General features: G+C 61.4%; 6 protein-coding genes across 6 annotated transcripts; all 6 read right to left on the reverse strand.

The window, feature by feature from the left end:
- Nucleotides 1–68: 68 nt before the first annotated feature.
- Nucleotides 69–7,292, reverse strand: LSCM1_03207 (uncharacterized protein; the record flags this gene model as incomplete). Its single annotated transcript, XM_067320757.1, has 1 exon — nt 69–7,292. The coding sequence occupies one exon, from the start codon at nt 7,290–7,292 to the stop codon at nt 69–71; it is 7,224 nt and encodes a 2,407-aa protein (XP_067177367.1).
- Nucleotides 7,293–10,956: 3,664 nt separating this feature from the next.
- Nucleotides 10,957–11,499, reverse strand: LSCM1_03208 (uncharacterized protein; the record flags this gene model as incomplete). The annotated part of the gene is made up of 1 exon (XM_067320758.1): nt 10,957–11,499. The coding sequence occupies one exon, from the start codon at nt 11,497–11,499 to the stop codon at nt 10,957–10,959; it is 543 nt and encodes a 180-aa protein (XP_067177368.1).
- A 1,969-nt stretch (nt 11,500–13,468) lies between these two features.
- Nucleotides 13,469–14,872, reverse strand: LSCM1_03209 (uncharacterized protein; the record flags this gene model as incomplete). The annotated part of the gene is made up of 1 exon (XM_067320759.1): nt 13,469–14,872. The coding sequence occupies one exon, from the start codon at nt 14,870–14,872 to the stop codon at nt 13,469–13,471; it is 1,404 nt and encodes a 467-aa protein (XP_067177369.1).
- Nucleotides 14,873–16,227: 1,355 nt separating this feature from the next.
- LSCM1_03210 (uncharacterized protein) lies at nt 16,228–20,157 on the reverse strand (the record flags this gene model as incomplete). The annotated part of the gene is made up of 1 exon (XM_067320760.1): nt 16,228–20,157. The coding sequence occupies one exon, from the start codon at nt 20,155–20,157 to the stop codon at nt 16,228–16,230; it is 3,930 nt and encodes a 1,309-aa protein (XP_067177370.1).
- Nucleotides 20,158–21,257: 1,100 nt separating this feature from the next.
- LSCM1_03211 (uncharacterized protein) lies at nt 21,258–21,935 on the reverse strand (the record flags this gene model as incomplete). Its single annotated transcript, XM_067320761.1, has 1 exon — nt 21,258–21,935. One exon carries the CDS (start codon nt 21,933–21,935, stop codon nt 21,258–21,260), a length of 678 nt encoding a protein of 225 aa, XP_067177371.1.
- A 744-nt stretch (nt 21,936–22,679) lies between these two features.
- On the reverse strand, nt 22,680–25,571 carry LSCM1_03212 (uncharacterized protein; the record flags this gene model as incomplete). Its single annotated transcript, XM_067320762.1, has 1 exon — nt 22,680–25,571. The coding sequence occupies one exon, from the start codon at nt 25,569–25,571 to the stop codon at nt 22,680–22,682; it is 2,892 nt and encodes a 963-aa protein (XP_067177372.1).
- Between the last annotated feature and the right edge of the window lie 1,168 nt (nt 25,572–26,739).

The following is a 26,739-nucleotide window of genomic DNA, read 5'->3' on the forward strand; positions in this document are numbered from 1 at the left end:
CAGCGCCATGGCGGTCAAGACCGTTCGAAGTGGTGGAGAAGGCCTCGCAAGAGGCGGACGGGAGGAGTCTACTCTCCAGACGGCGGGAAAGCGCTCGCCGGCACCTCCGTCGATTGTGTCTCGGAGGCGGCGCTCGTCCCAAGCGACTCCAGCTGCATCTTCATCCACTCCGTCGCTGCGTGCGTGCCTGCATCAGCGGTCATTGTCGTCCATGTATCTGTAAAAACAAGAGACGGCTGACCCGCACACTGCGCTGCCCAATTGAAGCTCTGATGCAGCTGCGTCACCCACGACCGCCGCGCTGCGGACGTGGACTTCCGTTGCGCAGACGGCATCTCGCCGGCACGCTCCACAGGCTCTAGTTCTATCAAAGCGCACCACGACTCTACGCAGCACTTCACGAGGCCCCAAAACTTGGCATCCTCGACAAACAGCTGCGGAATGGCTTCCAACAAGCCACAGCGCCAGGCCCCTGCGAGGGGGAGCTCGTCATCGAGCACTCCTCGCCACAGCTCCGCGGTCGATACACTCGGCACTGTCGACGGTGACGAAGAGGAGGTGGAAGGTGCTAAGGCGACTCCTTCCCCGCCCTGCGCAGAGGCCGCGGCGCGCTTCAGGAAGGCGGCAAACTCATCTCTCAGCAACGCCTGATATGACTGTCGATAGCGTTGGTCCAGCGCCGTGCCGCACGACTCCAGCACCAGCGACCAGCCAACCACATCGAGCGTCGCAATCCGCGTGGTGGCGGCCGGCGTCGAGGCTTCGGGAGTCGTGGCGCCGAAGACGAGGCACGCCAGCAACTGCGCAAACACCTGTGTCCCCGCACAGTTCACCATGGCGCCGCAGTATAGTGCCGACACCCAGAGTGAGGAGTCGCGCAGGGCTACATCGTCCTCTTCGCGAAGGAGACGGCGAGCGAGGTCACCCCAAGTGTGCCGCAGCTGCGATGGTGCATTCCACATGGTGGTCAGCCCGCCAGCAGAGCGAAAGAAAGGTGCTGGCGCCGCACCATTGCCACCCAGCGGGTACCTCACCTCTCCCACCCGCAGCGACGAGCCCCCGCTCAACGGCCGAGGCAGCACGAGTTCGCCGCGCCGCGGTGCATCACCGTCGCCCAGACTCCGCCGGGATCGGTCCGCTGAGGCGGCCAGACTCGCACGATCTGCCGAGGAAGCGGCGCCACTTGGCGCCTGATCTGACCTGGGCGACGCGGAAGGCGACGGTGGCGGTAGATAGGCATCGCGCAGTAGCATCTCGGCTTGATTGTGCCGCTGTAAGTTTGCGGCAGCCACGGCCATAGCCTTGAACACCACCTCCAGCATGTCCCACGAAATCCTCGCTTGTGCGTCGCGTAGCCAGTGCGAAAGAGGCAGAAGCAGCAGAGAAAACTCTGGAGCATTGGTGACAAGTGTGCACAAGTGAAGCGCATGCCGAGACATCATGAGCCGATCCATGGCGAGCCGGTGCATCAGAGATGCGAGCGGGACCTGAGACCAGAGGGGCCGCGTAGAGCGCTCCAGAGGGTCCGATGCTGCTTCCTTAGTGGTACTGGGGCTGGCAGCTTCGACGGCGCTCATCTTCGCTGTCGTCCGCGCGGACGACGGTTCAAAGGCGACCCCGGAACGCGTGCCGCCGGCGGTGACGGCGCTCGCCTCCTCACAGCGAAGCGTCGATCGCCTGGAGGCGAGTGGAGTGCTGCGCAAAACATACTCGACAGATGATTTTGCGGCGCCGATCAGCGCCAAGCGCAGCAGAACGGGCGACCGCATTTTGGTGCAGCGAAGCACTTCAGCATCCACGTACGGCATCAGCCGGGCCACCTGCTCCCGAAAGCAGTGAAGCAGGGGACCACTCATGGCACCTTCGTCGCTGCCGTCGCCTAGCGTGCTCAACGGCGCGGAAGGAGCCGCCGCCAATATGCCTTGTCCGTGCTTCGTCGGCGGCGCTGCTTCGACCCCTGCCCAGCCGCTGGAATTGTCGCGCAAGTGTCCGTCTTTATCAATAGGCAACGCATGCACGAGCCGCTCTGGCGCACACTGCTGCCATGGCATGCGGCGGGTGATGACGGCTAGCATCTGCATCACCTCTACAGCATTGCCGTGCTCGCCGTACGGCACAAAGTAAGCCACCGCGTCGAGCAACGATCTATACAAAAGCCACAGCTGGCGGCGCACTCTCTCGTCCTTGCCGATGCGCATGTTCGGCAACGTGTGCTCGGCAGCACCCTGCTCGGTTAGATGGAGCCCCGCCGCTGCGAAGGTGCTCGCCTCTGTGTATGGTAAAAGGCGCTCGTGAAGCTCGCTCGTCACGACCAGTACGTGGCAGAAGCGTCGCCCATGCCCGTCGTGCAGCGTGGCTGAGCGCGACACACCAACATCCACGTCATCGCCATCGTCGCGGTCGGCCTCTGCAGCAGCTGCCGACGCTGATGCGACCACACCCGCCCGGGATGCGCCCGTATCCTTCGCATTTGCACCGCCATCTGCGATCGCCCCGCCCTTCGCGGGAAGAGCGGTAAAATCAGAGCCCTGCCGACTCGCCTGATGGAGAAGCACAACGGCCTCGGCGCAGCTGGTGCGCAGTCTTGTCAAGAAGCCACGGAGACGCGACAGGGCGTCTGCACCGTTAGCGCTGCTCGAGGCGCAGGAGGGCACGGCCACTGAGGTGTCGTCGCAGGATGCAGAGTCACCATTGCCCGCAGTGCGGACGCGAACTCGAGGAGTCACCCCACAGAGAGGCGGATCAATGCAGCCACCCTTTTGTGGGGCGGCTAGGAAGGAGTACATCGAAGAGACAAGGCAGATGCCAACCTCGCGCGTATGAGAGCTCGCGACAACGGCGTCGTGCAGCTGGCGAAGCCACAGCGACGGCGACTCCCTCAGGGACCCGTCGAGGTGTAAAGCCGGGTCAGGTGAGGCGGCGGCGGTGCCGGGCAAATGTGAAGGCGGCAACGCTGCTGTGCCGGCCCTGAGGTCGGTAGGCTTTGCTGGGCGGACGCCCACCGACGCGCTGGGTGAATGGCCTCGAGGCGTGGCGTCTGGTTGATCTGCGATGGTGGTAGACCACTCTTGCTGGCCAAGAAGTCTCTGCAGCGCCGAGAGAGGGAGCAGTCCAAGCCACGTTGCCTCCATCACCGTTGCTGCTGGCAGCGCACCGCTGTGCGCTTTTAAGCTGATAAGCAAAGCCTTTTCGATACGCTGGACGGCTTTCTGAGCTGAGAGGACAGCGGCTCCGCCTCGATCCTGGTCAACGGCTTCCTCTTCCACACCGGCCGTGTGAGGGGTGTCTTTGCCATCTTCGCCGCTGCCGATGGGGCCGCCGCTCACACTTTGGTCCTTTGACGGAGCCGAATTCGGCGCTGTCACCGCGGTGGCGCAGGCGGCGGCGCGATGGAGCACATCGATAATTGTCTCACCACTGCGAGAGGTCGCCTCTCCGCCCACAGCACTCTCTGTGGATCCCGCAGCGGATGCCCTGCCATGCGCATCCCACCTGCAGGAGCGCTTCATCATGCTGCCCAAAGTCGCCGTCGAGAAAGTACGTGCCGCGATGCTGCTCAGCACCCGTACAATAACGACGACTTCGGCAGCAGAAAAGAGAGCGTCGCTGGTTGCCGCCCCAGCTGGCGTGTTGTCGGGCAAACCCATCCTTGGCTTGCCGTCACTCCCCCCTGTGCTTGCGTCCATTTCTGTGCCCGCCAACGCTGAGCTCTGCGCAGAAGCAAAGGCGCCTTCCTCGTGCGCCTTTGCTTGGAAAGGGTGCGATGGTGCAAGAGCGCCACGAGTGGCAACAATGCGCAGAAGTACCCGGTACACCTGCACGAGGGGGATGCGCGTTGATGGCAGACCGATGTCCTCCTCCGCTATGGAGCGCCACCAGGCAAGCAGCACCGAATCCACGTCACGTGATGCTGTCAGCGTCAATGCGTCGGTGCCACCGTTTTCCGTCGCTTCACCTGTGAGGTGGTCATCGCCGGCAGCAGGGCTGGGTGCTGCGGCGGCAGGCATCTCGTCGAGAGCAGAGGCCGATGCCTCCGCTGCTGTTGGAAGCGGTACCGCCTGGATGACCCCTTTCGAGTGGGCTTGAATGTAAATCGTCTTCGCGATCCATACTTCTACCGCGCCACGAAGCGCGCGAGTCCACACATGCGTCTGCGCAGCCTCTAGCATTTCCATAAGTAGCTCCACAACCTCACCCTTTACGCTCTCCTCCTGTGTTGGCGGCAGCGTGTTGGCGTCCTGTGCGACCTCGGCAACGGCGCCGACGTTGTCTGTCTGCAGAGAGGCAATTTCGACTGGTGTCATCACGGTGCTGGCGTGCTTGGGGAACAAAAGCAGCAGCCGCTCAGCAGCATCGGCGCTCGCGCCCGTTTGTGTCCACACGGCGAGAAGACTCTTAACACAATGCGCGAACGCCAGTTTCACGCGCTCCCTATATCCCAGCGCAGGCGCCTTGGCAGAAGCTGAGGTGGCGGCGCCAGCACCAGTGACCCGCGCGTCGAAGGCCGATGGTGCCATGACAACGAGCCAAGCGCACATGGACGCCAACTCCTCGAGCTGTTGGCAGAATGCATGCTGCCCGCCATTCGTCCCGCCCCGCTCCCCACGAGCCGCGGCATCACCACCTTGCACGTCGCCTGCACTTGCATGCGCCGCCCTCTTCTCCCTCATCTGCAGCGGCAGAGATTTCAGTTCAGAAGAAACGCAGTCCCACATGGTGCCCCAGAAAGACGGGGTTGCGCGTGTAGTGAAAACAGACATAACCGACGCCACCGCTCGCCACTCGGAGCAGCGCGCAGCCGACTGCAGCGCCGACGATGGCGTGGCAAGGGAGCCGGCGCGGGTGCCTGGGTGTGGGCCGAGAAGCAGTGAGCGCAATGTCAGTGCAGCCGGAGCTGCCACAGCCCGCTGCAGAGCCTCTACTAGGAGCCGCGCGCGCTGGGGCCGCATGGTCGACCACCTCTCCAAGAGGAATGTGCCAAGGAGGGCGAGTACTAACCGGGAAAGGCCGTATGGGTGCACCGCCTGCTCTGCGAGTAGTTGCGTAAGTGCAGCACGCGTGCCAGACGGTGGAGCCCCCCTTCCAGTTACAGAGAAGGAATGCGTACGCAGCAGCGGCAGCAGACCGCCGACCGGCGAAAAGCAGCGCATCCGCTCGTTCATGAATCGGTCGACGTCCAGCGTGTAGATGCAGGCGGTGCTGACTGGGCACCTGCCAGCGGACCGGCGGCTCAGCAAGCTTCTCTCCTCAGCAGCAGCAGCGGCGGCGGTGTCGGTGACGGGGCCTGTTGCCGCGAGTGCCTGCCCACACTCCAAAGCACTGAAGAAGAGGACGAGCAGCTCGTAGCCCAGTCGCTGTCTGCGCTCGCTGCCTCGCGCAACCGCCACAACGTCGCTCCATTCAGGGGCACGAGGCCTTGGGGAGCGCGACAGATGTGCGGCAGCTGCTGAAGATGCGCTCACCCCGTGTGCAGTGCCACCATGCAGGGCCACGGTGGAGGGACGCCGCCGCTGCTGCTGGCCTGGCGCGGATGCCGGCGATGATGAAATCGAGGGAGATGCTGCAGGTATCGCTGGCGGGAGGCACAGGACGTGCTGCACGATGCTCGACTGGCGATCCAGCACCGTGGGCCAACACAAGGAGCGCAGATCCCGTACCACTTCATTGATCCTCAAAGCGGCGCTGTGATCAGCGGTGAGGGAAAGGGCAGAGTTCGCATTGCCGCCACCACGGGGCCCTACCATGGCGCATGGTATCGCGGCGATACGCCCCTGTCTCACTGGCGCGTGGGCCTTGGAGAGGAGATCGGCGATACCGAAAAGCGTTGACCAGCACGCAGCTCGAGCGCTTGCCACTGGGGCCTCCGTCAGCCAAGGGGCCGTGAGCTGCTTCAGCACGCGGCCCCTATCATTCGCAGAGAGCGCTGGGAGGCAGACAAGAAGGCAGCGCAGCAGAACACCCATTAGCATGTCCAGCACGGCAGCGCTGTAGAGTGGCGTCGCACCCTCACTCTCTGACGGCGACTGATCTGAATGAGATATCACTTCGTCCACCTTCGAAATAGACCGGAGGTACCCCTCAGCCGCGGTGCACAACTCCTCGTCCGCACTGCAGCCGTCACGGAAGTACTGATCTGAGCCATCGCAATGTACGGGTTGCGGATGCGGCTCCACCGACGGCGATGCACGAGTGCGGCGCGCAACAAGGGACAGGTTCGAATATGTTCCCTGAGCGGTGGTGGCAGCGTCCGCCACTGATCCTGACGGCGCTGCTGTCGCGCTTTCAAGAAGTGCATAGTACTCCGCCTGCATAGTCGCCTCCTCGCGTGCGGCCTTGAAAATGCTTAGTGTTTGGAGCAGCTCGACGAGATAAGGGAGCAGCTCCCGCGTGGTCTCCTCAACAACTCGGCCTGGATGCAGCGCTGCGTGCCAGTTAGGCTCAGCCAGTGAACGGCTGGTGCCCATAGATGCTGTAGAGCCACATTCAATGGGAAGTACGTCGCGAGTATTGCCGCTCTCGCAGCCTGCCGGGCGAACCCGCCGCGCACCGGCAACGGACGGTCGGCCGCCCTCAGTGAAATGAGAGCGCAGCACACTGTGCAGCGCGCACTGCCTTCGGTGCCACAGCGTCATGGACGCTGTTAGCGGCCGCGTCTCAAGGCTATGGCTACTTTCAGGCGGGCCTGTCGCCGCATCGAGAGAGTGCTGCCCGCGCCCCCACGCGTCGTACCACACCTTCATCGCCTCACAGGTCGTACGCTCATAGAGCGGAGCCGGCGAGGCGCCACTTGCGGCGTCAAAGCCGCTCGCGTGGTTCTTGTCCGCATGCAGAAGCGACAAGACCTCGTGAACGGATTCCATGAGTGCCTCCTCGCCCAACTCCGGCACCATAATGGGCTCTCTGAGCCAATCTACTACCGAAAGGGGCACCTCCAGCACGGCTAGTGCCTTCGCAGGCAATGGCTCGGTCGCCACCGCTGCCTTTACCACCGGGTCAGCCGCTGCAACCTTGTCGGAGGAGCCTGTGAGGAGGAGGCGGACCGGTATCGCTGCCGGGCGAGCGCTGCCCAGCACCAAGGCCAAACGCTCGATCAACTGGCTGCGCGCCACTGCCTCGGCGCACAGGCCCTCAAACGCCACCGCGACACGATCGCTTTTCTGCAGAGTTTTATAGTTTGCCCGGAAGGTGTGGTGCGACGCCACGAGTCGTCGCAGCGCGGCACAGTCCGGCTCGCCAGCGTTCGTGTACAGCGCGCGAGTCGGCGCTGCAGGGGGAGCTGGCACGCTCTGCATCGATGTTGACACTCCTCCCACCACTCCTGTGAGAACTTTGGCGGCCCGATCGAGCGAGGGCGGCGCGCCTGGGGCGCACGATGTGGAGCTACTTGACTGTTCCATCGCGGATCCGCCGTCTGCGCTCCGGCAACCTACCTTAGCGGCTCCACGGCCCCGACGCCTCGCCGGCTCTCTCCAGGTCGTGTGCACTTCCTCCGCTCCCGCCGCTCTCACGGGAGTAGACGGCACGCCTGCGGTTTCACTCTGACTCGCACGAGAAGAGCATGCTCGACCATAGCTAGCGTCGCCTGTGGCCGAGGACGACGCTTCCGAGCTAACGGTGCCACTATGGTGGCCAGGCGAGGGTACGACGTGCGTCTGCCTGTATGTTGAAGTGCCCGGCCGGCGCTCCCCGTGCCGCTGCCCCTCCGCTGGAGGCTGTCCACGATGCGGCGTCTCGCCACGGGCTGCCACCCCTTGCTCGCTCTGCTTCAGAGAGCCACGCAAGTCGCTTCGTTCTTCCCCGCGTTGCCCACCCAGGCCCTGCAACCGGTGTTTATGGCAGCGCCGCTTGCGGCTAAAGCGATGCCGCTCCTCTTTCTTCTCGGGTATGCGCACCGCATACGCGCTCTCGGCGCTGCTGCTGCCGCTGGGCATCGAACGCACGGATAGCTCGTTGAGATCCAGAAATGACTCCGGCGACGCTGGCGGCACACCGATGCCTCCGGAGGTAGACGGCGTCGCCGCCGTGGTGAACGCACGCACAGCGCCACCGTGCCGTCTTGCTATTGGCGCGCCCCCGCCAACAGGAGAAACCAGTGTCCCAAGCAATCGCCGGACTTGGCTATTGTGCAAGCAGAGCTGTGCCACTACGCCTCTCACGGCTGCGTGCTTTTGGCAGTTCGCTGGCACCCGCACTGCATGCCGTCGCGCACCCGTCGAGGTGAGCATCGGTGTAGCAGCGGCTGAGGCGGTCAACAGCGAGCGCAGTAACAGCTTTGAAAGGGAGCAGCGCAGCGAAAGGGACTGTGCAGCATCCACAAGTGGCAAGAGTGGTGACTCGACCAGGCTACCTAGCGCTCGTTTTCGGGAGTAACGAGAAAGTGCGATGGTCATCACCTCATGAGACAAAGTGCGGTGTTCCATGACAGCCAAAAACGCTCGAGACCACCAAAAATGGCGAGCACCGCCGCCCACCTTGAGGGATACACGCTGCCAACTTATCACGATCTGCGGTGAGGCAGGCCCCGCTTTGACTGGAGAGCTTGAGAGCCTGGCCGAATCACCGACCTCCCCCACTTGTCGAAGTCCGTGTCGAGTGCCAACGGCAGGCATACACGAAGAAGGTGACCTCATACGGCACACGGGGGGAGGGAGGGAGGGGGGAGAAGAGGAAAAGGGAAAGGGAGGGCGGAGGCTGGCTGTGCGTCTCGCTCGATATGTGTGCGCCACGGTCCACTGCGCAGATGACGCAGCGCAGCGGTGAAGACAAACACACACACGCACACACGCACAGACACAGAAAGAGGCGCTTCAGCAGCCTGCCAAAAAAGCACAGCAGCGGCAACAGTACGTATGCTGGATGCGGACAACTGGTGCGCAGGGCGTAGAGGGTTGAGCGCGCACGAATCGGTGATCAACGCACAGACTGCGCACTGCTCAGTCCCGCAGCAAGCCCCACGCCTTTCTCCGCTCGCGCTGGTGCCCCGTATGCGCCGACGCCACGGGAGGTATGTGAGCCTCGAGGTATCGCTCCTTCTACTTAAGCTTATCAGGGAGATGCAGGGAGCCGCCCGCCCACCTGCCCACACACAACACCACCACGAGAGAGAGAGACGGAATGTGGAACGGAAAGGGAGTGACAGTGACAGTGAGAGAGTGGCGCCCATAACCTCGACATCCAGGAGCAAGCCCTCCTCCTGATGACGATGTCCGCCTCGCCGCTGTCACACCAAATCCGCTGAGTGACGGGCGGAAGATTCGATTCGTAAAGAGAGGAGAAGAATGGGAAGGTGAAGAGGGTCTCACACGCAACTGCACTCCCACTCCCCCACCCCTGCCTCTGTGTATAGGGGCAGATACGTCTTGTAAGCTTTCCCACGTGCTTACTTCGATCGTACAGACAATTACGTATGTCCGTGTCTATACGTCAGTGCCAGTAAATCTGTGCATGCACACGCTCTGGACGCTGTCGCTGATCCCCATCCTCCTTCGCCGTATCCACCGCCAACTCCTGAGAGACGAGCGAGGCAAGCGGCGGGGCTGTGAAGTACAGTCTGAACAAATCCCAAAATGCTCTCTCTGAGGAAAGAGGCGAGCGAGTGCGCCAACGATCACGAGGTAGATGCCACGTGCAGCGGCGTGGTGCTCCTACTGCTTACGCCATGCAAAAAAAAGGCCAAAAGGGAAGAGAGCACCATGTGTTGGCATCGGTCCGAACGAATTGGGTGACGGGGGGAAGAAGAGGGAGGTGGAAGGAGGGAGGAGAGGGGAAGCGGTAGATGGTGTCTTGCCAAGGCAGAGAGCGCGCGTACACTTGTGCTTGGCAGTGTCCAGGAGAAGGACCGACCGTGTGTGTTTGACCACACAGTGCCCAAAGAGTACGGGAAGACAGATTTCCTCGCAGATGCGCTCGCAACGGCGCGACCACCTGCAAAAAAAAAGAGGGGGACTTTGGCTACGAGGGGAAAGAAAACGCGCCGGTTGGCTGGAGAGTGGGTGTGATGAGAAGAAGTGCAGAAGCTGTGCAAAAGACTGCACGCCGGAGCACCCACCCCCTCCCCTCTCTCTTCCTACCCCATCTCGTATCGCTCGCCTTCCCTTCCTCTCACAGTTGTGGTAAGCTGCCTGTGTGTTTGGTATGTGTCGATCATGTCTCTCTGCTTATGTTTCGTGCTATGTGCGTCCGTCGGTGCGCCCCTCGCGTGATCCTCTTTGCTGCCAAACCGCCATGAAGTCGCGCTCCGGCGTTAGATATGAGGGAGACAACGCAAAGGCACTTCAGTAGTGCCAGAAAAAAATGCGGGGGGGCGCATTCAACAGGAAAGAAGGCGGGCAGCACCACTGCGATGACGGCAACGAGAAGCAAACATCAGTGATCAGGGCTGAGCGAAGGCAGGTAGATCGAAAGAGGGAGAGGGGCAGGCGGAAGAGCACAAGATGCGGCCTCATTAAGGCGGCGTCTGCGTGTGTGTCCCTTCCACCTCAGCTGGTGAACTATCTGCGCTCCCCATCCCTCTTCTGCCCCGTCCTTATCGCTCCCTCTCCCTTTTATGGCCTAAATGGAGGATGAATGGGGACCACAACAGCACAAAAGAAATCGAAGCAGAAAGGTCACAGACTGTGCTTCGAAGGAGTGGGCTGAGCGAAGAGGGGGGAGGGGACAGGTCTGGCGGCGCACCTCCCTCATCTGCGTCCTCACTAAGAGGTGTAGACCGTGGACGTGCGCCGCAGCAGGCCTTCTCCCCCCTCCTCTCCCCTCGATCGCCTCTCATCCCCTCTTCAGCACGGCCTCAACTCGCACGTCGTCAACGGAGCGCGGCGCCCACCTGTCACCCTTTCTTTCTTTTTTCGCTTTACCCTCTCTGTTTCACTCGTTTAGATGAGCACGAAGTCTGTACACGTCACTACACACACACACGCACACACGCCACCCCTACACATACAGGCATAGACGTCCCCCTCACAGCGGGCCATCCTTGCCCTTCGCCCAGTACTTAGCAAAGTACGCCCATGCGTTCAGAAGCAGCGAGACCGCCTTTCCCTCTGCCTTGTCGATTTGATCTTCGGTCAGCGAGTTCAATGCGCGCCACGCCTCCTCCTCGACTTCCCTCTTGCTCACACCCGCACCGGCGCTCTGGTGAGCCTTTTTCATCTTGTTGACGCGCATGGCGACATCCAGAGCGCTCTCGCTACCGTTAGCAGCGGCAGAGGAGGCGCCCGCCGGTGCGCCGGGTGTCGGTATCGGCTGTTGCTGCGGCCCTGCCGCACTGGAGGCGTCATCCATGCAGGTGCGGGAGCAGGAGAAATGGAGCCGGCGCGCGTTCACCAGGGAGGAGGAGGCGGCGGCAGCCATCCTCACCGCAGAGGCGCCGGCGGGCGCCATCGTATTCGCCGACGGACCCACCAGCCAGCCGCGCTGAATGCTCCGCGAATGCGCGAGAAGGCCTGCCTTACAGCGCAGTGAGCCGTCTGAGGAGAGAAATGTAGGCAGCTTCCGGATCATCATGCTGAGCACACGAGCGATGTCGACCTCAATGCTGTCCACAAGAATAGCCACAAAAAGAGGGCAGGTGGTCAAGGCCCCGTCCCCTCCTGCTCCTCCACCTCAAACGGATGCCGCGACGATGCGGTTGCTGTGTTCGAGCTGACGCACGCCGTGGCCGACCGTTGCTGTTTTGCGCTTCAGTCGAGTCCGAATGTCTAACGCGTCCGGCTCAATGCTTTCTGTCCGCTATGCTCCTGACAAACGCACACCCACTCGCCCGAACTAATGCGCGCACGCAGACGCTTGAGCAGAGGGGCGGAAAGGGAAGAAGGAGACGTGCCACTGTGCGTCGTCCACAATCTGCCGAGTAGGGTCTGAGCAGGGGGGTGGAGAAGCCTTCTGCAGCGTGGGAATCGAACGTGTAGCTCAAAAGAAAGGAGCTGATAATAATCGCCTCGCTTCTTTTGCGTCCGTCTCAGTGCACTCCGCGCCGTGCGGTGGCGCTTGCAATTTTCTCGCGCGCGTCCGCGCAACGCTCCGTTTCGATGTTGGCGATTTCCCCAAGCCGCGTCTGGAGCAATATCTCTTGGATGCCACCTCTGCACCGTTCACTAAGCTTACGCAGCTCTGTTCGGTAAGGGGTGCCCGTCTACTGCGCTCCTGCTCGCCAGTATGAACGTTGTACTCTCTTCGGCCTCTGAAGCAGCAAAAAAAAAGGAGGAGAAAACTGAGACGATCGTCCGCCCGATTCGATGCCGCATGGTGGCACGAGCATGTGTGTGTGTGTGTGGAGAGAGGGCAGTGTCGCGCAAGGGGGGAAACGCCGAGAGAGTCACCAGAAGCGTTGGGAAGGGGGCGAGAGATGAGTTTGGGCGGACTCCGTGCGCATGCAAAGGAAACGGCGCCAGTCGACACACAATCCACGAGCACAAGGGCATCGAAGAAGCCGCCCACATTCAGTCCGTGGCGGTATTCGTACGCCTGCATGGAGTCAGATGGGCCATGCCGGCAGCGCAGTGGAGGAATTAGGATAGGCATGAAGCGAGGCGCTCAAGCAAACAGGTACACCCAAACGACAGAGCGCCCGCCTCTTCACAGGCAGGGCGAGTCAGCCGGAGGGCCTCAGTGCATACACTCGTCTAGCCCACCAACACGTGCGTGCCGGGCACTGCCGCCTTCGACCGAAGCGGCAAATCGACGTCATGATACGGCAGAGCTCGAAGAGCGAGGAGCGCCAGCCTATCATGCACCCATCCGTCTCGCCTTTGCTCCAACGCGCTGTTACACCTTCGGAACTGCCCCTAAAGTATTTCTATTCTCTCCCCCCCACACACACACACATTTTTTTTCTGCGTCAAATACTGGCCGCACACGCTACCCGATCCCCTTTCCGGCTTCGATGGCTTGAAGGCTCGCTATCGATTGCCTTAACGTCATCTGCGGCGAAGCCTCGAGCGATAGCAGCCTCCACGGCCAGAGGCGCCAGAGGAAGCAGAACGAAGCCAATGATGGCCAGCGTGCCCTCCTCTCTCACACCTCCTCTCAGACCAGAAAAGAAATGAGGAAGCGTGCAGCTGGGCACACAGAGAGAAAGAGAGAGAAGGTATGCTGCAGGGACAGACGGGTGGACGTGTGTGTGTGTGTGTAACAGTGAGCCATTAAGGCGGACAAAATACAAGACGACGATGACGATGACGATGCGGCAACTCATCCAAAGTGTGGTAAGGCAGCGCAAAAGACAGCCGAAGAGGCACAGGTCAAAGCACAAACAATTCTGAGAAAGGTCTCTCTCCCTCTCTAATGAGGTGCCCACGTGCGCGCAGATATGAGGGCACGCATGCGCCCGCACCAGAGCGAACGCGTTCGCTCTACGAGGCGATTGTCTTTCCGCGCCGTGTACGCCAGCCCTCGATGAGTGGGCGGTGAGTATATGCGAGCAGCTCTGTGGCCGCGTGCTCGTCAGGCGTTCCTGGCGCCTTGGGGAAGCTCAAATGTACGCCTCGATGAGGCGGAGGATCTCGTCGCACTCCGTGCGGAGGTTCTGCGCGAGGCGGCGGCGCGTCTCCTCAGAGGTGCCGGCGATTGGCATGAACTCAGAGATGCGCACCACCGACATGCGCAGCCGGTCCGACTCCTCGCCGGTAATAGCGTTCGAGTTGGTCTCCTCTTTCACGCGCAGGCGCAGCACAACTGGTCGATTCATGCGGCCCTGTGCCAGCTTCGCGATGTAGAGAGGGTCCTCCTGCGCACGCCGCTTCAGCTCCGCCGCTTCCATGCCAAAGAACTCAATTCCGGCCTCGTTGAACAGCGTCAGCCACGCCTGAGACACGTTGTCTGTGACCTGGATGGAGACGAGATAGCGCTGCGTTGGCGTGACGGTCCTGTCGCACTTCTCGCAGCGGAAGCGATCTCCCTGCGCACCCTCCTCGGTTACTTTCTTGTTGCACGTCGGGCACGCGTTGTACCACTGCGCATCCTGCTTGAAGTAGATGGGAACGCAGCGGACATCGACATACTCGGGCTTCGGGCCCCTGCCAATACCCTCCGACTGGATCTCGTCCAGGTACTTGCGGCCTCGGTCGCTCTCGCCACCGGCGCCGCCCGCCGTGCCGAGACCCTGCGACGACAACGACGCCACGTTCGCGCCACCGGTCGACACATACCATGTCGCGAGTTTCTTGACATCCGGCAGGTCTGTGGGGTTGACATCGATCTTCGTCTGATAGGTGGACGACAGAGTCACGCCGTCGAAACTACCGACCTTGAGCTGCCGCATCGCCACGACGGTGCCGACCGGGTAGCCCCAGGCCCTTGCCTCCTCATTCCACAAGGTGACGTCCACAGCTGCCGTCATGTCGCCCATCATGACATTTCGCTTCAGCAGCTCGCGGCCCGTTGACTTTTGTGTAATGGAAGACACCTCGTCCACCTTTAGAACGACGCCCAGCACGTCGACAAGGGACCCGACCTCGCGCTGTTTCAGAAGTTCGATCGGCACAAAGTTGTAGCGCTGCATCGGCAGCGCCGCCGTCAACGTGTCCTGCCGCGCCAGCATCATCTCCGAGCTGCGGTCGAAGGTGAGCTCGTAGTCGTTGTTCACGTTGCTGAAACGGCGGTTCGCACTCTTCACCTGCCCGCCGCTGAAGTAGTAAACTTGTCCGTTAACAATGAGCGGCTCGAAGATGTCCACAGCGTCGTTGAAGACGGTCGCCCGAATCGCGGCGGACTCATCGATGAGAGTGAAGGAGAAGAGCTTTCCCTGCGACGTCGGTTTGTTCCACGTGCGAATGTCGGTCTTGTCCGTAACGCGGGCCCGTATCCACCACTTGCCGCCGAGGAACGGAGTGAGGGAGTCGATGGGCTGGATCTGGTGGATGCCTGGCTGCTGCATCTCGACCACTGTACGCTTCTGTAGGGCGGTGGAAACGTGGGGGGGGGGGGGGGGGGTCGGACTGCAGCGAGAGGAAGCCAGGTGCGTTTGAGATGAGGCGGTAGAGATAGAAAGAGAGATGGCAGTGGTCTGCTGTGCCGTGGGTGCTGCTGGTAATCTGCGCCAAGTCGCCCCTTTCGAGGTGACCAACTGTGTTTGTGTGTGTTGGGGGTGTGTGTCTGTCGTCGATGGAAGTCGAGAGGTCTTTCTATGAACGTGGATTCTTTCGCTGGCTGGTGCACCTTCGCAATGCGTTATTTATGCGTGTGCGTGTCTGAGCTGATGTGCGTGTGTCAGCACTTGTAGATCTGTATGGGCTTACGCGTGAGTGAGTGAATGCCGGTGTTGGGCCGATGTCACTGTGAACCACTATGAAGTATGTAAGTCTCGAGGTGCTAATGGTGATGGTGGGGGGGGGGCGTAAATGCTGCTGGAGCGCAGCACGGGCAAGTAGAGCGAGGCACACGCCGTCACGAAGGAGCAGGAAGATGCAGAGGGAGAGCACTTGTGAAGAGAGGGAAGGGAGGGTGAGGCGAGCTTGAGGTGTAATCGGCTCGTTCTCCTCGAAAGGCACCCAAAGAGCACACAAGGGCCCGTCAACACTGCAGAGGCTGGATCGCCAGCGGAGGCGGTTGACAAGATTTGCCCTGGCGAGAGGCCGAGCGCGCGAAAGGCCGCATCAGCAACAGGAGAGCGAGAGACAGGTTTATGAGCCCTCCTCGAAAGCGCAGCGCTGGGGCTGAGCAAAAAAGAGTACACCAGGCGCAGCAAGATAGAGATCGGGGGTAGCGAGAGGGGGCGCGGAGAGATCGCCTGGCGCCGCTCAGAAAGTGCGCGACGAATGGAATCACAGACGCGCACGCACCGACACACGTACAACACCACCGCACGCCCTCTCATCATTTCCTGCACAGGCGGAAGTGAGCTAAACGTTTGCTTCTTTGGCCCGAGCCTGCCGCGCCTCAGCAGATACTGGAGAGGAGAAGAGATGAGGGAGGGGAGAGGGCACTTCTTCGTACCCAAGACGACGCATGCCGATCACCGCGCGCCACGGATCGCAGAAACGAGTGTGTGTGTGTACATACCTGCGTTTGGTGCGTGGTGGATGTTCCTCCCTTTCGTTTTTCGTCCTCGCGCCTTTGTCGGGTGAGGCGGGCCGGACGTACGAGCGGCCGCCACCCGAGGAGGGCAAAGGGACGCGCCCGCGTGTGAAGGTACCGTGGTGGAAGAGAAAGGGAGAGAGAAAGGGCGCGCGCACTGAGAGATGGGCAGCTGCAGTAGTCGAGCCCACCAACGCCCTTGCCGCTGGCCCAGTTCTATTCCTCCGCGTCCGCTTCGTCCTCCTCACTGCTGTCGTCATCGTCGCTGCTCTCACTCGACTCCTCCGGTGCAAACAGCTCCAATAAGTCGGCTGTGCGCAGCCGCCCGTCCCGGCTTCCGCCGCCGTCAGCAGCAGTTGCGCCCGTTTCGCCGTTGTGAAAGCAGTACGTGCTCAGCGCGCGTTTCCGCTCACACAGCTGGCTGATGTTCTGCTCAACGGTTCCCTCAGCAATGAGCTTTGTGATGGTGACCGGCTTAGTTTGGCCAATACGATGAATTCGGTTGAGCGCCTGCTCCTCTGTGCCAGGGTTCCACGACGGCTCCATCAGGAAGCAGTGGTTGGCACAGGTCAGGTTCAGCCCTACGCCGCAGCTGCTTGTTGTAGCGAGAAGGACACGCGGCGATGCTGGCTGGCTCGCGTCGCCAAAGAGCTTCAGTAAAGAATGCTTTTGTTTCATCGACATCGACCCGCTATAAATCGCGCACGACACCCCAGCCGCCTGTAGCCAGTGCTGCGCGTAGCGAAGGTAAACCAGAAAGGCGCTGAACACCACCACCTTGTCGTCTGCTGGCAGAGAGCGGATAGTGTTGATCAGGTACTGCGTTTTCGAACTGAGCTGCAGGCTCCAGTTGCTCATGTCCGTTAGATCCGAATTCAGCGGCACTTCTGGCGCCGACTCGGCCGCACTCTCACGGCCGTCAACACCGCCAGCAGACTCCTGTGGCTGCTGCGATGCAGGGTCTAGAAGCTCCACCGGCACCAGTAGCAGCTCTGACGGCTTCGCGCTCCGCTTGCATAGAGGGCACCGCCGCGTCGCCTGCAAAGCGTGCGTGATGCACTCCACGCAGAAGACGTGTGCGCAGGGAAGAATAGCAGGACGGTTCACTGTGTCGAGGCAGATAATGCACTCGCGTGAATCCAGCTTTTGCTGCCTGATCTCCTCGACGAGAGACTGGAAAAACTCGCCGGCTTTAACGGTCCGCAGCCGGCGGAGGACCACGCCGTCGATGAACGCGTCGATGGCGCGTGCCGTCCGCTGATCATCCTCCCGCTGCTGCCGTGCCGCCTCACCACCCGCGTTCTTGGCGGTTGCGGAAGCGCAGTCAGGCCCGCGCAACGCAGCGGTGGTACCGCACTCGGCCTCTGCGCCCGGCAGCCGGTGGCAGCGACGGAGTGCTGCGACGACGATGTACGGGTGCAGGCACGTTTGCCGGCAGCGCATAAGCATTTCAAAGGCAGTTGTGAAGGTCGTCAGCGGTGTTCGGGTCGCGTACACGTCGCGGTCACGCAGCGCGTTCAGCTTCTGTGTTGCATTGGCGTGGATCGACTGATAGAAGCGCATCTCCTCGCGCGACAGCCGTATCGTGTGGGTTATCATCTGCTTCGGCGGCAGTTCGAGTATGGGCCTCCCATCCACGATAGAGTCTGGCGTCCGACGGAGCAAGATGGAGCCGAACAGGATGCTGAGCGCCGTCACGGGGCGCGGATGGAGAGGGTCGAGGTTGTAGTAGCGCACAATCTCGCTGTTCCACCATGCAAGAGAGCTGAAGTGCGGCACGTCCAGGAAGCGGAGGAGCGGGTAGAGGTCGTTGAGACTGTTCTGCACTGGTGTCGCCGTCACCACCCAACGACAAACGCCACTGAGCTTGAGGCACGCGCGACTCTGCTGGGTGCGCATGTTGCGCATGTAATGGGCTTCGTCCAGGATGATGCGACTCCAGCGGATCATGAACAGTTTGTCCACCTCTGTCTGCAGCCGCCGGTCAACATCGTACGTGGCGGCGCTGGCGTGGCCAGACGCTACCGCGACGGCATCGTCGGTGTCGGATAGGTTAAACGCCATCACAGACGCCGCGCCTCCGCTCTTCGCTGCCCGACTCGTCGTATGTGTCGGGCGAATGTCGGAGACGGGCGACTGCTTGTGAGAAAGCGTCTTGTACGTGGTCAGAACGTAGTCGTAGGATTGTGCCACCTGGAAGAGGCTGAGGCGGCGCTTGCGAGCTCCATAGTAGACAAGAATGCGCAGCGGCGCAGAGGCAGGTCGCTCCACGCAGCGGTGTATCTCACTCACCCACTGCTCCAGGAGTGAAGTTGGGCAAACAATGAGGGTCGCTGTGGACTCGACTAAGGAGCCGGTCACGCGATCGACTCGAGGCGCCCGCGTCGTCTCGCACAACGCGATCAGCGTGCGGGTCTTGCCTAGCCCCATGTAGTCGGCGAACACACCACCGCGCACGGTGCGCGCCATCTCCTGCCCTCTGATGGACATGCTAGCATCGTCCTCTGCGCCGCTGTCAGGAGTGCAAGAGGCCACAGCTGCACAAGGAGGGCGCGACGCCGTTGTCGAAGGAGAAGAGGAGGGCGCTGCCAAGCAGCGATTCTCAGCAGCAAAGTGGGCACCATTCGTCAGAGCACCGTCTTCGCCACGGCTTCCCCCGCCCACAGTGCAGCCGCTCCCAGCGTAGGTCACGTCATCCTCCGAATCCGCACACCTCTCGGTGTCGTTTTCAAAGGCGCTGATTGCCTTATCCTTCAGGATAAGTGAGCCGGTGTCCTCGACCGGCGCGCGAGCGTGGTTCAGTTGGTGCTGCTCACGCGAGAGCAGCCAGTGCAGTGCCTGGAGTTGAAAGGGGCGCAGCTCTGCACGTGCCCGCATCGACGCGGGAACAGCGGCGCATGGCAGCGCATCGAACTTTACCGATTGCAGCGTCTCCAGAAAGCGAACGAGTTCGCGGTGGTCAGCGGCGTCATGCGCCGCCGCCTCTTCCTCGCTACTCCGCTCTTCCTCGCTCTCCTCATTATCGTCGCCGCTTTCAGAGGAAGACAAGGCCGAAGACGAAGTGCTGCGGCTGCCCAGCTCAACAGGAGAGGAAGAAGAAGCCTCCCTGGCCGCCGCCTGCAGCGCCACACGCGATGCAGTGGCGCTGACAACAGAGGTCGCCGATTCGGGTGCAGGTGGCGATTGGTATGCGGGCGAACCTTCGCACAGCAGCCGACGGGCGCCTCCAAAGCCGGCGAGAGCCGTGGGCGGCACTGCTGCAGCGACGGCCGCGCTGAGGCCAGACCGCGTGCCGCGGTACATGGCATCCGGGGGGGGCGCCCTTACCAAAGAAGCACCGCCGTCCTTCACGTCGGCTGGAAAGGGATCGGAAGCCGCCGTAGCAGTCGCCAGCGGCGATGAGGGCAGCGCACCGTCGCACATTTCGCAGGTACGCCTTGAGGACGAGTTAAGGAAGGTGCACCGAGGGCACGAAACCTCGCCTGGCCCCGCAGGGACGACTGAATCCCAGCGTGGCCCACCCCCGTGCGCGGCACCGCTGCCGTGGGTCGCGAGGCCGCTACCAAGCTCAAGACCGTACGCATTTTCAGGTGCAGTAGTGAAGAAGGCCTCAGAAGACGACCCTGGCATTGTCGTGCGAGGGCACGCCGGCGAGACCGAAAATGGAGGCGCTCTCGACGACGTTAGCAGCGTCTGGGGCTCCTCTGCGCGGTGGCAACGACGATGGCAACACGCGCAGCTCTGCATCTGGGACGTGTTCTCCGCTGTGCACCTAGCACACCACCACGTCTGCGGTGAGCGGCTTCGTATTCGATTATGCGCGAGCGAAGACGCGAGCGCAGGCGCCGCCGTTGCCGGTGAGGCTGCGGACGGCTGTGAAGCGCGGTCATTTCCACCCGTGTGGTCGCCCGAGTTCGAGAGAAGCGACACTTGCAACGTCTCGGGATGACGCGATGCACCTGTGCTACTGTCTCGTGGCTGGCGACGATGAGGACGATGAGTGCCGCCTTGCGCTGCTGAAGTCGGTGACGCGCTCGGCGCTGCCGCTGTTCCGCTCTGAAGCTCCTGCTGCCGTTGGATGCCAGCATCGATGGTTGGGGATGAGAACTGGTCCAAGCTGGCCAAGAAGGCATCCACGTCCTCCATGGCCGCCGGCGACAGCTTCTCCGCCTCACCCTACAGCGCCTTCGCTTCACGAAAAAAAAGCCAAAACGCACTCAGACACTACGAGACAGACAGAGAGAGCTAAGCTGGGGCGGTCAATGGGGGAGTCCTCCTGGTGGGGAGGGCGGCTGGCGGTTCTGCTGCTGCTTCGTCAGCCCCCTCGCGCTTAGATGTGTTGGCCGCGACGTCTCAGATTGTGTGCCACTGGTACGGATCCTTAGGCAGGAGGAAATGATCGCTATGGGGTACGCCCCGTGCGAGCCTGCGTGTGCGGGCAGGCGTGCAGGAGGCGAGCGAAACGTCAGGTGGGCAGAGAAGGCCCAGTAGCGAGGCGGCAAGAGGGGCGTAGGAAGGAAGAGCAGCAGCAGCAGCAGCCAGGACGAGGGAGGTAACAGCAAACGCAACGGCGACGCAGCTGCAGACGAGGCAGCACCCACCTCACAAGTGCACACGCACACACACAGACACATAAGCAGGCACTTGAGCTCGCCCATCGTCGCCAGCGTGCGTGTGCGTGTGTGTGTGTGTGTGTGTGCCACCGCCACAACGCCTTCTCCTCGCCCACACTCTTTTCTCCCGGTGGGTCTCTCCCTCTCTCGCAGAACTCATCACCAGGTGGACCTCAGCCGCCTTTTGGCATGTGGGGGGAGGGGGGTTGTTCCTGCTTCGCTAATGTAACACATCGCTTAACCGCACGCAGATGTGATATCGTGCACCTCTGTTACCAGAGCGTTCGCACGTGATGGCCGGCAAGCATGCGATCCATTTCTCGATGATGGGAGCAGCACCAACGCTCGTGCCTGTCAGACAGAATGAGGGAAGTGAAGGAGAGGCGGGCAAAGTGAAAAGTTTTTTCGTGCTCTCTATCTCTCGTCAAGACAGGTCCATCACGTGTAGCGCACAACAGTCTTCTCTCTCCCCCTTTCACTGGCATAGGTGTGTGTGTGTGTGTGCTTCCACCGCCGTCACAGCAGCACCCTTTTACACGCATATACGCACATGCATGCGCGCGTCCGTTCGAAAGGCAAGTGCGCGCGTGTATGGGGTGCCGCACCACAACACTGCGTTGCTCGAAACCACCGTTAGACGGACTTCGGCTCCCACTCCAGGCCCAGTGTCCTCATCTTGATGGCCAGGCCCATCAAGTAGTCGATACACTCCACAGCGCCCTTGGCCTTCTGCCAGGTGTCGGCCCATACGTACATGCCGTGCCGGCGCACGAGCACCGCACACGACTCGGGGTACCGCTGCATGCACTCAGCCATGGAAGCCGTCAGGTCCTTCTCAAAGTCAGTGTTCTCGATGATTGGCACGACGAGTGTATCGCGGAAGCCGAGCGCTTTCTGCGTCATGTTGTTTGTGATCCCCTTAATCATCTCAACGTGCGAAATGCGGAACTCACGGTCGCACAGGAGGCTGATGAGAACGCAGTTCACCGAGTGCGTGTGCAGGCACGCCCCGGCGTTACGCAACCTGTACGCGTTGAAGAAAAGGGGTGTGCATTCCGACATCTTGAGCTGCTTCTCCCTCGTGCGCGGCTCCTCGACGACGTCTTGGCTGGCATTCAGAACAAAAATTTCAGTCGGCTGGATTCGCTCCTTCTGCACGCCGCTGGGGGCGACGTAGTAGCGGTCGCCCATCTTGATGGAGATGCCGCCGCCCGTGCCGGTGGCCCAACCGAGGCTGTAAAACGTCCGGCAGAGCTCCGGGATGAGGTTGAACGGGTGCTCCGGATGAGACTCGGGAAGAGTGACGGACATGCTTTCGCGTCCCGGGCAGCTTGATATCTGTGCGTGTGTATATGTGCGAAAAAATCTGTTGGCGGGGCTCCTCCTTTGACGTTCACGGCATGCGAAAACGTGGAGAAGGCCACACACACACACGAGACGGCGAGCCAAAGAGTTGCGTGTAGGTTCAAGCGTAAGAGAGACAGAGAGCGCCGAAAAGGGGGGAGGATAGGAGGTTGACAAGTTTCGAGGCAGAGTTGCCAACGAGCGCACGTATACGCCACAGCAGGGGTGTGCGTGCGAGACTTTGCCTTCTCATCATGCGAGTCCGTCCTTCACCTCAAGCACTGGGGGGAGGGGGACCTTCTAGAGACGTCACCGAAGCCGTAGTCTATGGGATAGCGGGCGGCCTGGAAGCAGCAGACGTGCAGCACTGCTGCTGAAGCGTCGCACAGAGCGGTAGAAATAGCACGTGGATGCTGAGAGCATCACAGCTGGCAGGAAAGAAGGCGTCAACAGAACTGGAGTAGACCGGCGCAGCACGTGAGCGAGAGAGTAGAGGGGGAGAGGGATAGAGAGGGGGGAGGGGCGGAAGAAGAGATCTAAGATGAAGCGAATGGTGAGCACGATGATGCTGTCCGGGAGAGATGGAGAGAGAGAAACAAAAAAAAAACGAATACGCACGCGCCCCTCCCCTCCCCCGTTCTCGTACGGAACGGCAGCGGCGGTAAGAAGGGGAAGCGGGAGGAGGGCGAGGGGAGGAGAAGCGGCAGGTGCCTACATGCTTGACACGCGCTTCACAGACGTTCCTATGTACGTTTCCTGCACGCGTGCCGCAAACCGCAGTGAGTTCAAGCTCTCCCAAGCGTGAGCCCTTCCACTGGAAACCGTCACAATCATCAGTATCTTCCCGCCTTTGGCGCCGAGGTAATTCTGGAGGAGATACGTCAGCTTGCAGTTGCGCCACGGAACCACCGCCCCGCAGCGCAGCGCGCGGATGCACTTGCCGAGGTCTAATAGAGAACGGTTGATGTTCACCGCCTCCTTGAACTGCTTTCCCTGCACGCCGCTGTCGTTGACGCGCTCGCTGCCTGCGAGGTCGACGAGGCAGAGCACCCCGTCGCTGCGCTGACGGATCGTCTCGTTGGTGCCGGAAATGTGCAAGGTGAAGACGCAGTGCGAGCGCGAGGAGGCACCGTTTAGGTCTGTCTTCGCAGTGCTCCGCTGCAGTATTGCGTGCGTGTAGAGCTGCAAGAAATCGTCCATGCTCGATATATTTCGCTCCGTCACATTGGTGACGTGTGTGCAGTCCCCGTTGTGTTTGATTGTGTGGTACGCAGCAGAGGAGGCGGATGCGGTCATGGCTGTCTGCTGCTGTTGCTGCTGCTGCATCACCGCCTCGTATCGGGCGGACCCGCTCTGAAATAGGTCTCGGATGACATCGTTGTAGATTTCGATAAACGTGCAAGAGAGCTCATACCTCCAGCCCTCTCGGGAGAGCTCCACTTGCCGCTGCAGTATCGTCTGAAGAGCACGGGGAGTGACGCCGTACAACTCCGGCCTGCCTCGCACGTCACCCTCCATCGTGAAGGTCTTGCCGCTGCCTGTTTGCCCATACGCAAAAATGCACACACGGTAGCCGTCGACGGCGTTGCGCACAAGTGGCTCGACATCATGGTACACCTCCGCCTGTGAAGCCGCACCCGTGTAAACTTTGTCGTAGGTGAATGTCTCTGTGAAACTGCTGAGGCCTGTCGAGGTGGCGTTGGAGCGCGTCTGGTGAATGGTAATGGATCGCCCGCGCCCGAGCGGCAGACCAGCGGCGGCAGCTTGCCCCTCCTCCGCTTTCTCGCTCTGCGCTGGTAAAGTGCCAAGAAGTGGCGTCGCAAGAGGGGTACAAGTCGTCATAGCGTCAAAGGCTGTCACCGTCAGCGGTACTCCATGCACTCGGAGTAGACCGCTCTCCTCCCCCCCTTTTCGGTTAGCGTTGCTGAGGTCACCTGCCTCATCCCGATCTGGGAAGGTGAAGACGGGCATCACTCCCTCGCCTGCTGTGGAGTCGGCCTCACCGTCCTCCATGGCGCTTGCCGCGACCAAGCTTGATCTTGTCGTAGAGCGACCGCTGCGTATCACGCCACCAGCGGCATTGCGCCGGGCGTCTGCTGTTGCCGCCGCTGCCCCTGAGGTACTTGTGGGGGCGCTCGTGAGCGCTGGGACGCCCGCTGAGAGAGAGGACTCAAGCGAGCCGTGGCGGCTCGACAGCCGGCAAAGAGGAGGCACCGCAGCAGATGCAACGTCAGTAGACTCAGCACTCTCTACCCCGCAGGTGCTCGTATCATCTGTTTTTGACGGCTCCATGGCCTTTCGTGCCGAAGACTTGTGGCACACGGTGCCGCCGCTTGGGCATGGCGGGTCTGCCGGCAGGGCAGCGCCTTTCACACGACAGTAGACCCGAATGGAGCCTTTGAGCTCCTCGCAGAGTGAGTACAACTCTCGCCGGGCGACCTCGGCCTCCATCCACTGCACCTCGACACGGTGCCTCTCTTGGCGGAGTTGCTCCATCTCTAATACCAACTCCTTCACATTCCCACTGAGGCCATACGTCGCATCCTTCATGCGATCCTCCTCTTGCTGAAGCTGCTGAAGGGTTATTGCGCGCTCCGTCGCCGCGCTCTGTGCGCTCGCCAGCCGCTTCTCCAGCCGATTGCGTTCGTCTGTCGCCGAGATGATAGCATTCTGCGCTGCCTCCTGTTCACGCTGCAGTTGTGTCACAGTCTCTCGAGAGCGGCGGAGGCGATCCAGCGCTTGCTGCGTCGCTGTCAGACACACCTCCTCGCGGCCGCGTAGTGCGCTCATAAAGCCTTGGTAGCGCGCCACCGTGGCAGCATGCCGCATCGCTACTCGCCGCTTCTCATCCTCGAACTCAGTAAGCATGCCCTCAATGGCGTCCTGTACCGCCTGCGTCTCCACCGCCAGGTTATGCGAGTAGTGCGCCAGCACCTGCAGCTCACCCTCGAGCTTCTCGCGCTTTTCGCGCCACGTAGCCCGCAGCCGCGCCTCGGAGTCGCTGGGAGACGGGTCTGACAGCGAGGCAGCGTTGCCGCCCTTGGAGCCTGCCGTAGAGGGTGTGCTCGCGCCTGTGGCGGCATGATCTACGGGGCTGCGAACGCCAGCAGCGGCACGAGCTCTGTCCGGTGGCAGCGGCGCGCCCCTTGGGGCGCTTGACGGAGCAAAACGCGAAAGTGGCGGCCGCAGCGGCTGCTGGAGACCGCTGCGCCCCGGCAACGCGCGAGCAGAAGTCGAGGATGCCAATTTCACCGAGTCGTTGGTGCAGGTGGAAGCGCTAGTGCTGCTACCTAGTGACGAGGCCACCGCAGCACGAGCCGTCCTGTTGTTCGAGCAGTGTAGCCGCTGCACTGTTTGGGGAGCAGTGGAACCAGCAGGGGCCCTTACATTCGTCGGCGGAGGGTGAGGCTTTAAAGCCTCTTTGCCACAGCCTCTCTCGGATGTCATGTTGACGTCCCGCGGCTTCATTGCGCCAGTCGAAGAAGAGGGATCATCAGACGAGCCGGCGACGGCGGCATGGGCTCGCTTCACTGAAGTGCTGCTTGGCCCAACGTTCTCGGGCTCCCCCACAGCGCCACGCTCGCGCTTTCGGCTGCGGAGCATGATGGCAGCTATGGCGAAAACGATGAAGCTGAGCAGGTAGCCTGGCAATAGCGGGCTTGTCTTTACACTATCGCTCAATCCTTTCGTGCCGAAGGCTCGAAGGGATTAAGGTAAGTCCTCTTCTATGAGCGCACGTACCCGTCGAATGTGCACGTGATTACCTCCGTTCGCGAAGCGTGAGGGGGGAGAGGAAGAAGAAAGATGGGGAAGGAGAGGGCCGCGCGTGCAGCCGTGCACAAGTCGGCATCTTCATCTCCGAAGATCCGACTCCTGGTCTGCCTGTGTGTGTGTGTGTGTTTAGGCACAGGCTCCCACAGAGACATGTGCACACACACGCACACAGACACACGTGCGGGCGTGCGAAGAATCAAGCGAGGCGCGAAGCGGAAGAGCGTAGGCCGATGAAAGGAGCCGTGAGACAGAGAAACACCCAAGCGCGTGGGGTATGTGCCCTCCCCCTCACCCTCTCCACGGCGGCGGAACCATTGTGGAAAGGGAGCAGGCCGGAGTGCCGGCTCCTCCAACAACGTTCACTTGCACAAGACATAGACAGAGGTGTTGGGCCATTCCGCGAAGGGGACCCAGAGGCGAAGCTGTGGGCGTGCACATTTTAGAGAGGCGGGCACGCCGGCATCCGCCAGCTCTGTCGGCTGGAAGCATCGGTGGTTATCGCCGTTGTGCAGTCCGCTTCCGAACCTGCTTTGGTGCCGTCTCAAGACAGTTGCGATGTCGCGCGCTCCTGGGGAACAGAAAGGGGGGAGGCAGTAGAAAGCGCACGTCGTCAGCATGCGTCGAGGTGTGATCGTATGTGTATGCAGAGCTGCAATGAAGCGCGAGAAGAGCAACGAACATGCAGCAAGCCGTGCACACACAAACACATACACAACGCACGAGCGCATCGATCGAAGCGCTAACGTCAACTATACATCACTCGGCAATGACACGACGCAGACAGAAAGGGATCAGAGAGGTGAAAAGGGGGGTCGAAGGAGAGCCGAGAAAGAAAGGGAAAGGCCGACCGCAGCGTCGCCCTGAGCACACATGAAAATCTTCTGAATCGACTTGCGCTTGGTAGTGCGCAGTAGAGGCAACGGAGAGCAGCGAAGCGTTGGAGAAGCAGCAGGTCGTCGATGGGCATGCGCACACACGAAACAGGGTGGAGGCAACA

Source organism: Leishmania martiniquensis, chromosome 28 (assembly GCF_017916325.1).
Source record: "Leishmania martiniquensis isolate LSCM1 chromosome 28, whole genome shotgun sequence".
NCBI classification, from domain to species: domain Eukaryota; phylum Euglenozoa; class Kinetoplastea; order Trypanosomatida; family Trypanosomatidae; genus Leishmania; species Leishmania martiniquensis.